At 47.0% G+C, this 15647-nt stretch overlaps 1 protein-coding gene across 6 annotated transcripts in view; it reads left to right on the top strand.

Annotated features, from left to right (window-relative positions):
• LOC112613111 (zinc finger protein 211) overlaps positions 1 to 2799 on the top strand; it is a 21665-nt gene extending 18866 nt beyond the window's left edge. For 4 of the 6 annotated variants that reach the window (XM_025368337.1, XM_025368335.1, XM_025368333.1 and 1 more), the window contains one exon: positions 769 to 2799. In XM_025368337.1, coding sequence (XP_025224122.1) covers positions 769 to 2246 — 1478 coding nt within the window. In that variant the 3' untranslated portion in view covers positions 2247 to 2799. The remainder of the gene's footprint in view (positions 1 to 768) is intronic. The other 2 variants (XM_025368334.1, XM_025368336.1) reach the window with 2 other exon arrangements.
• The last annotated feature ends 12848 nt before the right edge of the window (positions 2800 to 15647 follow it).

Below are 15647 nucleotides of genomic sequence, written 5' to 3' on the forward strand. Positions count from 1 at the left end.
TGCAGTGGCCGGATCTCAGCTCACTGCAAGCTCCGCCTCCCGGGTTCAACGCCATTCTCCTGCCTCAGCCTCCCGAGTAGCTGGGACTACAGGCGCCTGCCACCTCGCCCGGCTAAGTTTTTTGTATTTTTAGTAGAGACGGGGTTTCACTGTGTTAGCCAGGATGGTCTCGATCTCCTGACCTCGTGATCCGCCCGTCTCGGCCTCCCAAAGTGCTGGGATTACAGGCTTGAGCCACCGCGCCCGGCCTTCTACTTGTCATTTTTATTTTGACTTCTAGCTAATGCTAATCCTCACCTCTCCGGACTCCTTATTCCATCTGTTCTTTACACTGTTCCCTCTGTAGCATTCTGTAATATTATTTTGTCCTGAAGTGTGCATATCTCCCTTACTAGTCCCTGAACACCAGTTACTGTTCCAGTGAGGTTTTCCTGGGCCTGGACATACACTTCATGGCATCACTTGTCACCAGCAGATATGATCCCGCTAAAAGCTATTATCAGAGGAATTAATTGTAGAACATGCCTCTTAGTCCTGGGCCATACCTTAGCCTTGTATACTGTACCTGGGAGGGCCCACCCTCCCTATTCCATAACCTTAGGGACCAGTAATGCACAACAGGTGCTTCCTGAACCTGACCCCCAACTCACTTTTCCTGAAGACAGGCCCATATACTGGTTCTTTGCTATAACTGATGTGCATTTCCGATTGCATTGCCTCCTCCTAATAAAGGTAACATGTACTTCACCACGACCTCTTTACTTTTAGGTTGTTGGCATGGAGTGGAGCATGAGGAAACACCTTCTGAACAGAGAATTTCTGTAGAAGGAGTGCCACAGTTCAGGACTTCCAAAGAAGGTTCATCTTCCCAGAATGCCTACTCCTGTGAAATATGTGGCCTGGTCTTGAGAGATATTTTGCACTTGGCTGAACACCAAGGAACAAACTGTGGGCAGAAACTACACACATATGGAAAACAATTCTACATCAATGCAAATCTTCAACAGCACCAGAGGCAGCACATTAAAGAGACACCTTTCACAAGTTACGTGGACACAACCTCATTTACAAAGAGCCGCACAGTCCACGTGTTGGAGAAGCCCTTCACCTGTAGGGAGATCAGGAAAGACTTCCTGGCCAACATGAGGTTTCTCCATCAAGAGGCCACTCAAACAGGGGAGAAGCCAAATAACAGTAACAAGTGTGTGGTGGCCTTTTACAGTGGAAAAAGTCATCGCAACTGGGGAAAATACAGTAAAGCCTTTAGCCACACAGACACACTTGTTCAGGACCAGAGAATCCTCACTAGAGAAGGGCTTTTTGAGTGCAGCAAATGTGGGAAAGCATGTACGCGAAGATGTAACCTCATTCAGCACCAGAAAGTCCACAGTGAAGAAAGGCCTTATGAATGCAACGAATGTGGAAAATTCTTTACCTACTACTCCAGTTTCATTATACATCAAAGAGTTCATACTGGAGAAAGGCCTTATGTGTGCCCTGAATGTGGGAAATCCTTTAGTCAGATCTACAGCCTCAATAGCCATAGGAAAGTTCACACTGGAGAAAGGCCTTATGAATGCAGCGAATGTGGGAAATCTTTTAGCCAAAGGTCCAACCTCATGCAGCATCGCAGAGTTCACACTGGAGAAAGACCTTATGAATGCAGTGAATGTGGGAAATCTTTTAGCCAAAACTTCAGCCTCATTTACCACCAGAGAGTTCACACTGGAGAAAGACCTCATGAGTGCAATGAATGTGGAAAATCCTTTAGCCGAAGCTCCAGCCTCATTCACCACCGGAGACTTCACACTGGAGAAAGACCCTATGAGTGCAGTAAATGTGGGAAATCGTTTAAGCAAAGCTCCAGCTTCAGTTCACATCGGAAAGTCCACACAGGGGAAAGGCCTTATGTGTGTGGGGAATGTGGGAAATCCTTTAGCCATAGCTCCAACCTTAAGAACCACCAGAGAGTTCACACTGGAGAAAGGCCTGTTGAGTGCAGTGAATGTAGCAAATCCTTTAGCTGTAAATCTAACCTCATTAAACACCTGAGAGTTCACACTGGAGAAAGGCCTTATGAGTGCAGTGAATGTGGGAAATCCTTTAGCCAAAGTTCTAGCCTCATTCAACACCGGAGAGTTCACACTGGAAAAAGGCCTTATCAGTGCAGTGAATGTGGGAAATCCTTTGGCTGCAAATCTGTCCTCATTCAACACCAGAGAGTTCACATTGGAGAAAAGCCTTAACTGTACTGAGAATATGCAAGTTCCTTTTAGTGTAATTATACTGAAGGAGTACACCTGTGAGAGAGACAAGTACCTGAACTGGAAGCCCCAACATCTAAGGATATACAGTGGGCAGGTTCCCCTTAAGTTCCAGGTATGTGTTAGACTTTCTTACCTGCCATATATGGCTCTTGCCATTTATGTCACTGACAGTCTCTGAGGCAGAAGCCGTATCACATCTACCACCTGTGAGGTCCACATAATGTGCATCATTTACCTCCTGAACCTGCTGAAGGAAGCAGACCTCTGTTTCTCCCCACTTGCTAGAAGAAATCATGAATAGTCTGAGTCTTCCTCTCATAAGTTAGGGCATGGACTTGACCCAGCTTTGTGCCAGAGAACCCAATATGAGTGTTGTCGGCAGCTTGCCAAGAAGGACTCTTCTTTCAAGACATGTTGGTTTCATGTGACACCTCCATGGATTTTTTTCCAGCCTCTAAGTCACCAACTTTGGAACTGCCTGCCTCACATTGCTTTGTTTTTTACAATAATAAAGGTATTATTATTTAAGCTACCTTTATCTTGGCATTGGATTCACTCTTTAAGGTGGTTCAAAAACAGAATTGGGCCCTGCCAGCTTTACAGAGTAAACACCTTTGGAGGGAGAGGGAGGTGTCATATTATTTGTATGCCTCAGAGACAACAGTATAATGGAAAAATACAACTGTCTTTCCAGTTTTGGCATAATCTGAATTTGAATTATTGCCCATACAAAAAATTAGCTGGGTGTGGTGGTGGGCCCCTGTAGTCCCAGCTACTCAGGAGGCTGAGGCAGGAGAATGGCGTGAACCTCGGAGACGGAGCTTGCGGTGAGCCGAGATTGTGCCGCTGCACTCCAGCCTGGGTGACAGAGTAAGACTCCGTCTCAAAAAAAAAAACCAACCTGGGATGGTGGCATGCACTTGTAGTCCCAGCTACGCAGGAGGCTGAGGCAGGAGAATCACTTGAACTCGGGAGGTGCAGGTTACAGTGAGCCGAGATCGCCCCATGGTATTCCAGCCTGGGTGACAGAGAGAGACTCTTGTCTCAAAAAAAAAAAAATACATAGAACTACACACACACGACGAGTGTATAAAATGGTGAGGTCTGAAAGGTCTGAGGATTGAACCAATGTCGCATTCCTGGTTTTGATGATGTATAAGGTTATATAAGATGTTACTACTGGGGAAAGTAGGTGAAAGGTATTCTGCACTATTGATACGGTGTGGATATCTGTCCTGCCCAAACCTCATGTTGAAATGTAATCTCCAGTGTTGGAGGTGGGGCCTGGCAGGAGGTGATTGGCTCATGAGGGTGGTTTCCCCTGAATGGTTTAGCACCATCCTTTTGGTGCTGTCCTCACGATAGTGAGTTCTCATGAGATCTGGTTGTTTGAAAGTATGTGGCACCTCCAACTTTGCTCTTGCTCCTGACCCTACTCTTACATTTGCAACATCCTGCATATCAGTATTTCAAACTAAATTCTTAAAAATTTTCACTGTTCTGTATATTTCCACAGTGTGTATAGTTCACTGTTCTGTATATTTCCACATCAGAATGTGTAATTTTCAGCCAGATGTGGTGGTTCACTCTTGTAATCCCAGCACTTTCGGAGGCCAAGGTGGGTGGATCACCTGAGGTCAGGAGTTCGAGATCAGCCTGACCAACATGGTAAAACCCCCTCTCTACTAAAAATACAAACAGTAGCTGGGTGTGGTGGTGGGTGCCTGTAATTCCAGCTACTCAGGAGGGTTAGGTTACTTACTCACCACTATACTAATGAGGATGAAGCCTCTTTTTTTTTTTTTGAGACCGAATTTTTGCTCTTGTTGGCCGGGCTGCAATGATACGATCTCGGCTCACTGCAGCCTCCTCCTCCTGGTTCAAGTGATTCTCCTGCCTCAGCCTCTCGTAACTGGGACTACAGGCTTGAGCCACCATGCCTGGCTAATTTTTGTATTTTTAGTAGAGATGGGTTTCACCATGTTGGCCAAGCAGGTCTTGAACTACTGATCTCAAGTGATCCACCCACCTTGGCCTCCCAAAGTGTTGAGATTACAGGCGTGAGCCGCTGCACCCAGCCTAAGATTATTCTTTACTTTGTTGTTGTTGTTGTTGGTTTTTAACAAAGTCTCATTTGTCACCCAGGCTGGAGTGCAGTAGCATGATCTCAGCTCACTGCAGCCTCAACCTCCTGGGTTCAAGATATCCTCCTGCCTTAGCCCCTTTTCTGCTCTCCACCGTCACCCCCAATAGCTGGAACTACGGGTGTACCACCATTCCCAGCTAATTTTTGTACTTCTTGTAGAGACTGGGTTTCATCATGTTTCCCAGGCTGGTCTCCAAATCCAGAACTCAAGTGATCTGCCGGCCTCAGCCTCCCAAATTGCTGGGATTACAGGCGTGAGCCACCGGGCATTGTTATTCTTCACTTTGAATCCCACATGTTATTTAAAGCTAAGGCCTGAGGCAAAAGGAAATTCACTTCTATACTTCAACTAATTCTATTTTATTACTAGGTAATAGGTCCCAATATTTACATTTATGTATACATACACACACACTTTTTTCCTATACCATTAAGATAATGGTAGACCTTTATGTCAAGAAAATGCTATAGGCCGGGTGCACTTACTTTGGGAGGCCGAGGCGGGAGGATCACTTGAGTCCAGGAGTTTGAGGCCAGCCTGGACAACGTGGTGAAACCCTGTCTCTAAAAAAAAAAAAAAAAAATTAGCTGGGTGTGGTATCATGAGCCTGTAATCCCAGCTACTTCCAGCTACTCAGGAGGCTGAGATGGGAGGATCTCTTGAGCCCAGGAGGCAAAGGTTACAGTGAGCTCAGATCCCACCACTGTACTGCAGCCTGGGTGACAGTGAGAACCTGTCTCAAAACAACAACAACAACAACAAAAACAAAAACAGCTGTTGGTAATTGAATTTATCTTTATTGAACAAATCCTCTTTATTGCATGTTTTAAATTTTATTAATTTGTTTACATTTTATTGACTTGTAATAAAACGATTTTGAAATTACTGTGGCTCACGCCTCTAATCCTACCAGTGTGGGAGGCAGAGGCGGGCGGATCTCCTGACATCAAGAGCTCGAGACCAGCCTGACCAACATGGTGAAACCCCGTCTCGACTAAAAACACCAAAAAACAATTAGCCGGGCGTGGTGAAGGCACCTGTAGTCCCAGCTACTCAGGAGGCTGAGGCAGGACAATGGCTTGAACCCGGGAGATGGAGGTTGCAGTGAGCCGAGATCGTGCCATTGCTCTCCAGCCTGGGCGACAGAGACTCTGTCAAAAAAGAAAAAGAAAAGAAAAGAAGAGAAGAAAGGAAAAGAAAGAGGAAGGAAGGGAGGGAGGGAGGGAGGGAAGGAAAATAAATTCCTGGGTAGATGAAAGTGAGGCGTCGGGGTCGGGCGCGGCGTCTGCGGGGCTCGGTGGACCCGGCGGGCAGGAGCCCCAGGGCGCTGCTGGCGGCGGGCGAGGAGCTGGGCGCGGGGCGGCGGCTCCAGGCGTCTGGGGCCCAGCGCCGCACCCGTCAGGGAATCCTCGGCGTTCCCGCCCGCGGCACCCAGCGGCGGGGAGGAGTCGGCGCAGTCGTGCGGCCGCGGAGGACGGCGAGACCCGGGGCTGCGGCTCCGGCCGCGGGGCGCCCGGGACAGTGAGAAGCGGCGGCGGGAGCCGGTCACCGGCAGGGCGCGCTCGGCGGTGGAGACGGCTTCCTCCGATCCAGGGCTGGCAGGCGGCCCGGGTGGCACGCCGTCTCCCGCCGGGAATTCCAGTTTCCCCCTAAATCGCTCAACAAGCGAGAAGGTTTTGGGATTCGAATTCAGTGGGACAAGCGAAGTCGCCTTTGCTTCGTAAACAGATGGAATCCCTGGTCCACAAACGTGCCCTGGGCCCGTTTCGTACGACACGCGATGGCTGGTGCGGATGAGAACACAGCAGCTCTGTGCCAGATGGAAAGCCTCAAGGCTCTGTGAATCCAAGGTCAAAAACGCCAAAAAGGAAAGTCCTTTGCCAGGACAAGCGCACGCGTGCTGGTCGTGGAGCGCCCCCTCCTCGTGGAGACCTGCCTGGGATTGATGTCCTTCATTAACAGTGAGGCTAAGCTGGGCTATTCCATGACTGACCAGGGGCAAAATTGGCTTTTAGCCGCATTCTGGGAGCTATCCCCACCAAGAAGGCCAAGTGATGTGGGGTCTGAGAGCCTGGCAGTCCTGCAAAGCCGCTGCTGGCTGGAAGCATAGGGGTCTTTTATCTTTTGGGATGTCTGCACGATTAGAAAAGTAAAGTGGAAATCCCAGCACTTTGGGAGGCCGAGACGGGCGGATCACGAGGTCAGGAGATCGAGACCATCCTGGCTAACACAGTGAAACCCCGTCTCTACTAAAAAATACAAAAAACTAGCCGGGCGCGGTGGCGGGCGCCTGTAGTCCCAGCTACTCGGGAGGCTGAGGCAGGAGAATGGCGGGAACCCGGGAGGCGGAGGGAGGCTGAGGCAGGAGAATGGCGGGAACCCGGGAGGCGGAGCTTGCAGTGAGCTGAGATCCGGCCACTGCACTCCAGCCCGGGCGACAGAGCGAGACTCCGTCTCAAAAAAAAAAAAAAAAAAAGAAAAGTAAAGTGGATAGTAACTGGATATTGCACTCTGCTAATGCAAGCTACAGACAAAAGTAAAAGGAATCTAGCTGCCACTGTGCTACTGGGATTCCATTTTCTGTAACTTCAGTTCTGATGTTTTTTCTGGAGTGTATCTACTTGGCTTCCAGCGGTTCTTCCCACCCCAGCCACTCCAGCATGCTAACACCCCGCAGCACACCCCTTACCATTTGTGTAGGCTGCTAAATACAGGGAGGCAGCTGGTATCTCCAGTGTCTGTAGTCACAAAGATGTTTACACTTGGTGTCAAATTTTGTATTTTAAATTTTAATACTTTTTTTTTTTAAGCTCATACAACACAAGGTTCACTGACATCAGTCTGCACCTGTCAGCTCCGGGGTGAATCATTGCTCTTTTGTAAATGTGTGTTTAACCTAAAGCCACCCTTTTTCTAAAATTAATCCAAGGCCGGGCGCGGTGGCTCACGTCTGTAATCCCAGCACTTTGGGAGGCTGAGACGGGTGGATCACGAGGTCAGGATTTCGAGACCGGCCTGATCAAAATGGAGAAACCCCATCTCTACTAAAAATACAAAATAAGCTGGGCGTGATGGCGCACGCCAGTAATCCCAGCTACTCCGGAGGCTGAGGCAGGAGAACTGCTTGAACCCGGGAGGTGGAGGTTGTGGTGAGCCAAGATCGCACCACTGCACTCCAGCCTGGGAAACAAGAGTGAAACTCCGTCTCAACAAATAAATTAATTAATTAAAATTAAATTAATCCAAGTTGTGTTGATATTTAAAGTATCTTTGCCAGGCCTAAGTAGGTTTACAGAAAATCATCTTAGGACAACTTATTACTTTGAGAAAGTCACTTTGGCAGTCCTTTGCACACAATTTTGACAAGTGTGTGTATTATAAGTTTGTATAGTATTCACTTTTAAAAGGGAGTTGGGTAGTTTGCCTTTTGAAGAATGCAGTTTTTAAAAAGGAACCATGCCGGGCGCGGTGGCTCAAGCCTGTAATCCCAGCACTTTGGGAGGCCGAGACGGGCGGATCACAAGGTCAGGAGATCGAGACCATCCTGGCTAACACGGTGAAACCCCGTCTCTACCAAAAAAATACAAAAAACTAGCTGGGCGAGGTGGCGGGTGTCTGTAGTCCCAGCTACTCGGGAGGCTGAGGCAGGAGAATGGCGTAAACCCGGGAGGCGGAGCTTGCAGTGAGCTGAGATCGGGCCACTGCACTCCAGCCTGGGCGGCAGCGTGAGACTCTGTCTCAAAAAAAAAAAATAATAAAAAAAAATAAAAAAAATAAAAAAAAAATAAAATAAAATAAAAAGGAACCATATCAGATCCTCATGAAGCAGCCAATGCCTGCCATGGTTCCTACAGGTCCCGCACAGACTCGGGGCTTTCTCCAAGTCTCCACTAAACATGCTAAGCTTCGATGCGCCCTGGAGAATTTCCACAGGGTGATCCACCCACCTCCCTGAGATCCTGCAGCTTGCTTGTACGACTGGAAGCATTGGATAAACTTCGCATGCTGGCTCCCCAGTTCTTTCCTTCTCTTTATGACTGTTGTAGCTTTAAGCTAATGAAGTGGTGTGGTCCAAGTGCAGCCACCTATGGGAGGCGCAGAGCTGCCTGGGAAGCTGGCAGGGGACCCCAGTCTTTGCGTTCATAAAGACATTTAGAACCGGATGAATGTTGTTCCTTTTTTGAAGTTGTTATTAAAGTAGATGCAACAACCAAAAATAAATAAACAAACAAACTAACTAAATATTTTTTCTCAAAAAAAAAAAAAAAGAAAAAGAAAAGAAAGTTGCCAGGTGTGGTGGCTTACGCCTGTAATCCCAACACTTTGGGAGGCTATGGCAGGCGGATCACCTGAGGTCAGGAGTTTGAGACTATCCTGGCCAACATGGTGAAACCCCGTCTCTACTAAAATACAAAAAGTAGCCGGGCGTGGTGGCACACGCCTTTAATCACAGCTACTCTAGGGGTGGAAGTTGCAGTGAGGCAAGATTGCACCACTGCACTCCAGCCTGGGTGACAGAGCAAGACTTTGTCTTGGAAAAAAAAGAAAGTAACAGTTTTGTTTATTTTCCTACCAGATTTTTTTTTTTTTTTTCTATTCTAATTGAAATCACTGTTTCCTACATACTGAGGCAGATTGGCTTTGTCTTCTTGGAAACAAGGGTTATTTTCCTCACTCACACTGGAGCGGGGATATGCACCAGACACAAGTTGAGATGATGCTGGATGTAAACAGGTCATCTATTTTTACCAAAGGCAGCACTACCTGCCTTCCCAATTGATCAGAAAAACATTTGATAGCTGTCTTTGTAATATCCTTATTTGATTAAATTACTATGTGGCTTTCACATTTATTTTTCTTTTGTGCCTGTTTATTCTATGCCTAAATTGGGGTATCGCCAGGTCATTTCCTCCACCACCTGTGTTCCCCAAGGATAAATCCTCCTGCTCATGCCCTTCACTCCTCCAATGGCCCATTCCCTAGAAAGCTGCTGGTTTTACACAGTGGCTGTGTGCCTTTGCCTCCTTAATGTAGCATTCAGAGTCCCACTCTGGAGCCAGGTATCAAATCCTAGCCCAGCCACTTACAGGCTATGTAGCACTGGCCAAGGTACTGAACTTCTCTGTGCCTCTGTTACTTTGATGTTAAAATGGAGTTATTTAGGATCTACATTACAGGACTGTTGTGATGGAAATGGGCTAATGTACAGAAAGCACTGAGAACAGAGTCAAATATGCCCTGACTGCTTAAAGATTAGTTATTATGATCCCTGATGCTATTACCACTCTTACTGATATCATCATGCCCCAGGTCTAAACTGCTCCCAGAGTTACACACCAGCATGTCCAACAGCTGGCTGTATATCTGAACTCAAAAATCCAACAACCTCCTCCAAACAGAAATTGCCAGTTTTTCCCAAAACTTTTTCCTTACAGCTCCTTACCCAAGGAACTCCCTGAGACTGCAGAAGGAGACATCCCACCACAATCTTTTTTTTTTTCTTTTTTTCTTTTTTGAGATGGAGTCTCGCTCTGTTGCCCAGGCTGGAGTGCAGTGGCGCAATCTCGGCTCACTGCAAGCTCCACCTAATTTTTTGTATTTTTAGTAGAGACGGGGTTTCATCGTGTTAGCCAGGATGGTCTCGATCTCCTGACCTGTGATCCGCCTGCCTCGGCCTCCCAACGTGCTGGGATTACAGGCGTGAGCCACCGCATCCGGTCCACATCCCACCACCAATTAACAACTGACCTCCAGTGGTACTCACATTCTCTACATTTTTCGTTTTTGTTTTGTTGTGTTTTGTTTTGAGACGGAGTTTCACTCTGTCACCCAGGCTGGAGAGCAGTGGTGTGATCTTGGCTCACTACAACCTCTGCCTCCCAGGTTTAAGCAATTCTCCTGCCTCAGCCTCCCGAGTACCTGGGATTACAGGCGCCCGCCACCAGGCCTGGCTAATTTTTGTACTTTTTTAGTAGAGACGAGGTTTCACCATGTTGGCCAGGCTGGTCTCAAACTCCTGACCTCAGGTGATCCACCCACCTCGGCCTCCCAAAGTGCTGGGATTACAGGCATGAGCCACTGCGCCCGGCCCATTTCTCATTGTTGTAGCAGAGAAGTATCCCTGTTCCCATCAAGAGTCAATTTTCCACTGGTGCTTTATGTCCTGTCACAGTTGGTTTAATGACACAGTTGGTGACAGGACCTAAACCACCAGTGGAAAATTGGTTCTTGATGGGAGCAGGGATACTTTTCTATATGGAGTAAATGTGGATGAAACTCCTTAGAGTCTATCAAACGTCATACGCTTTCTCAATGTAAAATATGTACCAATTTCTCCCTTTCCACTGATATAATCCTAGTCTCAGCCCCTGTCATCTTTTTGATGGATTAGGAATGCCTTCTCTGGGGTCCTGGGCCCCCTCTGTTCCACCAGCCTGGAACTGGCACAGAAGGAGACAGAGCACTAGCCTTGCCCTCTGCCACCCTTGTAATTCATAAATCTCTGAACACTGAAAAGTTTGAGCAAAAGTTTGTCATGTTTGTATGAGTAATTTATAATAAAACTTGACCAGAATTTGTGAGACTAACGTTTGTTATATATAACGTTTGTTATTATATTTTCATTTAATGTGGACATTGTCACATTTAACAGCAGATTTTGTGTTTTTGTTTTTGTTTGTTTGTTTGTTTGTTTTTGAGACAGAGTCTCCCTCTGTCGCCCAGGCTGCAGTGCAGTGGCACAATCTCAGCTCACTGCAACCTCCTCTCAGGTTCAAGCAATTCTTCTGCTCAGCCTCCTGAATAGCTGGGACTACAGGCACGCGCCACTATGCCTGGCTAATTTTTGAATTTTTAATAGAGATGGGGTTTCACCACATTGGCCAGGCTGGCCTCGAACTCCTGACCTCGTGATCCGCCCACCTCAGCCTCCGAAAGTGCTAGGATTATAGGCGTGTTTTTTGTTTGTTTGTTTTTGAGACTGGGTCTCCTTCCATTTCCCAGGCCAGAGTTCAGTGGGGCGGTCATAATCCACTGTAGCCACGAACTCCTTGGCTCAAACAAGCTATAGGGACATGCCACCATACCTGGCTAACATTTTTAACATTATTTTTGGTAGAGACAGGGTCTTGCTTTGTTGCTCAGGCTAGGGCTTCAGAGTCTTGCTCTGTCTCCCAGGTTGGAATGCAGTATTGCGATCTCGGCTCACTGTAACCTCCACCTCCCAGGTTCAAGCGATTCTCCTGCCTCAGCCTCCCGAGTAGCTGGGATTACAGGTGCCCACCACCATGCCCGGCTAATTTTTGTATTTTTAGTAGAGAAAAATACAGTGTTGGCCAGGCTGGTCTCGAACTCCTGATCTCAGGTGATCTGCCTGCCTCGGCCTCCCAAAGTGCTGAGATTACAGGTGTGAGCTGCTGCACCTAGCCTGCAGAAATACTAATGTGTTTGCTTATGACCTATTGACCCAGGATCAGTGATGGTATTTAACATTGTATTAGAGACACGGAGCTGTGGCTGGATGAAGATTCCATCAGTAATTCAATCAACAGACAAGTGTTATCCAATCACGTCTTTAAATCACTGATTCTAGATCCTATAAAAGGGAGCAGCCTTAGGAGGCACATCAGATAAACCCAGTGTGGAAAGCCGGTCACACATCAGCTCAGTGTTCAGCCCGGGATTACCCAGCCAACCAAGAAGGAGGTAAGCTTCCATAATGGAAGGAAAATTCCCAGTTTTGTGTCTCTGAGTGTGTATGCATGTGTATGTAGGCATAGCTATTTCAGGAAAATTCCTAAGTACAGAGATATGGCAGTCTCCCAGGTGTAGGGAATGATCTTTTGTTAAAACAGCTCTGACCCAAAAGGGCTTAATGTCGTGTACTTTGTATAAAGGACTGGTGTGACTGAAGATTTCTCTTCGAAAAGTCTATCGTATGGCTTTATGTTCTAGTAATTCTTTTTTTTTTTTTTTTTTGAGACAAGGTCTCTGTCACCCAGGCTAAAGTTTAGTAGCCCTAATCACAGCTCACTGCAGCCTCAGCCTCCCCAGCCTCCAGTGATCCTTCCACTTTAGCTTCCTGAGTAGCTGGGACTACAGGCGCACACCACCACACCAGGCTAATTTTTCTATTTTTTGAGGAGACAGGATTTTGCCATGTTGCCCAGGGTGGTCTCAAGCTCCTGGCCTCCAGTGATTTGCCCACTTTCAGCCTCCAAAAGTGCTGGGATTACAGACGTGAGCCACTGCGCCCAGCTTAGTAATTCCTTTGTATATGAGATATTTAGCTGGGGGTCACTAGAGATCATAAACCCCAGGACACAGACCCAGACCTGATGGGAAGCATGCCTGCATCACACAGTCTGTAAATGCCAGACTCCAGATTAGAACTCCAGTAGCCTTGTTTTGAATTCCCAGGTTCTGGGAAATAAACCATAATAGTTTGCAGCCTTGTCTATGTGGGACGGAGTGCATGTCTCCAAGTGTGAACATGTGGTCTGTGTGTCATAGGGGAGAAAGGGTGGGTAATCCAAAAAGAGAATTTGGAGGGAAGTGAAATGAAGGGGAAGCCATGGGTTCCACAGGAAAAAAAACAAAAACAAAAACAAAAGGGAGAGAGACCTACATGTACAGAACCAGCCACAACACCTAAGATGGAGCTTGAGAAGTGTAGAGCTGGCCCAGGAAAGCCTCATAGGACAAGGACTCAGTGCTTTTCCCTGAGGGCAGAGGGGAGCCATCCAGAGAGTAGAGTGGGGTATGATGTGAGCAGATTAGCATTTTATAAACGTTGACTGGAAGCATTATGACAAATGGATTAGGGAAAGGCAAGAATGTGTTCCGTTTTCCCCCAAGAGATTTTACCAGGATCACCTCTGCCTCATTAACTGATGCCATCAGGGTGGCAGATCTGGTCTAATCAGACCAGATGAGATTAACACAAGCAGGAAATAACATTAACTAACAGGGCGGGGCGCGGTGGCTCAAGCCTGTAATCCCAGCACTTTGGGAGGCCAAGACGGGCGGATCACGAGGTCAGGAGATCGAGACCATCTTGGCTAACACGGTGAAATCCCGTCTCTACTAAAAATACAAAAAATTAGCCGGGCGAGGTGGCGGGCGCCTGTAGTCCCAGCTACTAGGGAGGCTGAGGCAGGAGAATGGCGTAAACCCGGGAGGCGGAGCTTGTAGTGAGCCGAGATCCGGCCACTGCACTCCAGCCTGGGCGACAGAGCAAGACTCCATCTCAAAAAAAAAAAAAAAAAAAAATTAACTAACAGAAATCAGTTAGGTTTTTGTGTCCACCATTTTCTGATTTTATGGCATGAAGTTTGCTTTTTTCAAAATTGCACAAATCTTTGAAATGTTAACCATATATAAAATTGGAGAAAAAAACACAAAAATAGCTATGATACATTAACAGAAAAGGGATTAAATTCTTTATCCATTCAGGATTTCAAAGGGTGTGTCTATAGTTATACAGGTCATCTGATTTGGGATTAGAAATCAATTTCAAGCAATGCAAACTCAGTTTTGCTTCTGAATCCTAAGCATCAGTGGGAAAGGACAGGGAGTAAAACCAGATAAACATAAAATTGTAGCTTTGGTTAAAGCAGCGAAGTTCTAAGGAATGGTAACTGTTAATGGGGAAAAAATTCAAACAGTAAAGGTACTAAGAATGTTTTCTAAGGAATGTATCCTTTTGCAACACAGTGGGTGTAGCTGGTAGTGGCCTTGCAGGTGTCTGTGCCTAATGAGTTTTCAGCCAGAGAAAGGTGTCATTTGTATGGATTCTGGCTTGTCTTTTGTATTTCATTCACTTCTTTCTCTCTTTTTTGTTTTCCCTAGCTTTACTGAGGTATAATTGACAAAGACTGTATCTATTTAAGGTATACAATGTGACATCTCTCTCTGTATATATGTATACATCGCAAAATGGTTACCACAATCAAGCTAGTTAGCATATTCATCACTTCACATAGTTATCTTTTTTCCTTTTTTTTTTTTTTTTTTTTTTTTTTTGAGACAGAGTCTTGCTCTGTCACCTAAGCTGGAGTATAGTGGTGTGATCTCGGCTCACTACAACCCCCACCTCTCGGGTTCAAGCGATTCTTGTGCCTCAGCCTCCCAAGTAGCTGGGATTACAGGTGCATGACACCACACCCAATTAATTTTTGCATTTTTAGTAGAGGTGGGGATCCACCATGTTACCAGGCTGGTCTTGAACTCCTGACCTCAAGCGATATGCCCACCTCGGCCTCCCAAAGCACTGGGATTACAGGCGTGAGCCAATTATCTTTTTTACATCATGAGAACACCGAAAATTTAGCAAATTGTAAGCATACAATATATATTAGCTATAGCCACCATGCTGTACATCAGATCTCCAGAGCATATTCGTTTTTTTCCTAGCCCGAGAATGACATGGTGACATTTAATTTTTTTTTTTTTTTTTTTTTTTTGAGACGGAGTCTAGCTCTGTCGCCCAGGCTGGAGTGCAGTGGCCGGATCTCAGCTCACTGCAAGCTCCGCCTCCCGGGTTTACGCCATTCTCCTGGCTCAGCCTCCTGAGTAGCTGGGACTACAGGCGCCCGCCACCTCGCCCGGCTAGTTTTTTGTATTTTTTAGTAGAGACGGGGTTTCACCGTGTTAGCCAGGATGGTCTCGATCTCCTGACCTTGTGATCCGCCCGTCTCGGCCTCCCAAAGTGCTGGGATTACAGGCTTGAGCCACCGCGCCCGGCCAGACATTTAATTAATTAATTTATTTATTTATTTTGAGATGGAGTTTCACTCTGTTGCCCAGGCTGGAGTGCAGTGGCACGATCTCGGCTCACTGCAACCTCCGTCTCCCGGGTTCAAGCGATTCTCTTGCCTCAGCCTCCCGAGTAGCTGGAATTACAGGTGTGCACCACCATGCCTGGCTAATTTTTTATTTTTAGTAGAGACGGGGTTTCACCATGTCTCACCTCAAGTGATCTGCCTGTCTCGGCCTCCCAAAGTGCTGGGATTACAAACGCGAGTCGCCGTGCCCGGTCACATATTCATTTTATAAATGAAAATTTGCGGCCGGGCGCGGTGGCTCAAGCCTGTAATCCCAGCACTTTGGGAGGCCGAGGCGGGCGGATCACGAGGTCAGGAGATCGAGACCATCCTGGCTAACATGGTGAAACCCCGTCTCTACTAAAAATACAAAAAACTAGCCGGGCGTGGTGGCGGGCGCCTGTAGTCCC

This window comes from Theropithecus gelada, chromosome 19 (genome assembly GCF_003255815.1).
Source record: "Theropithecus gelada isolate Dixy chromosome 19, Tgel_1.0, whole genome shotgun sequence".
Lineage (NCBI taxonomy): Eukaryota > Metazoa > Chordata > Mammalia > Primates > Cercopithecidae > Theropithecus > Theropithecus gelada.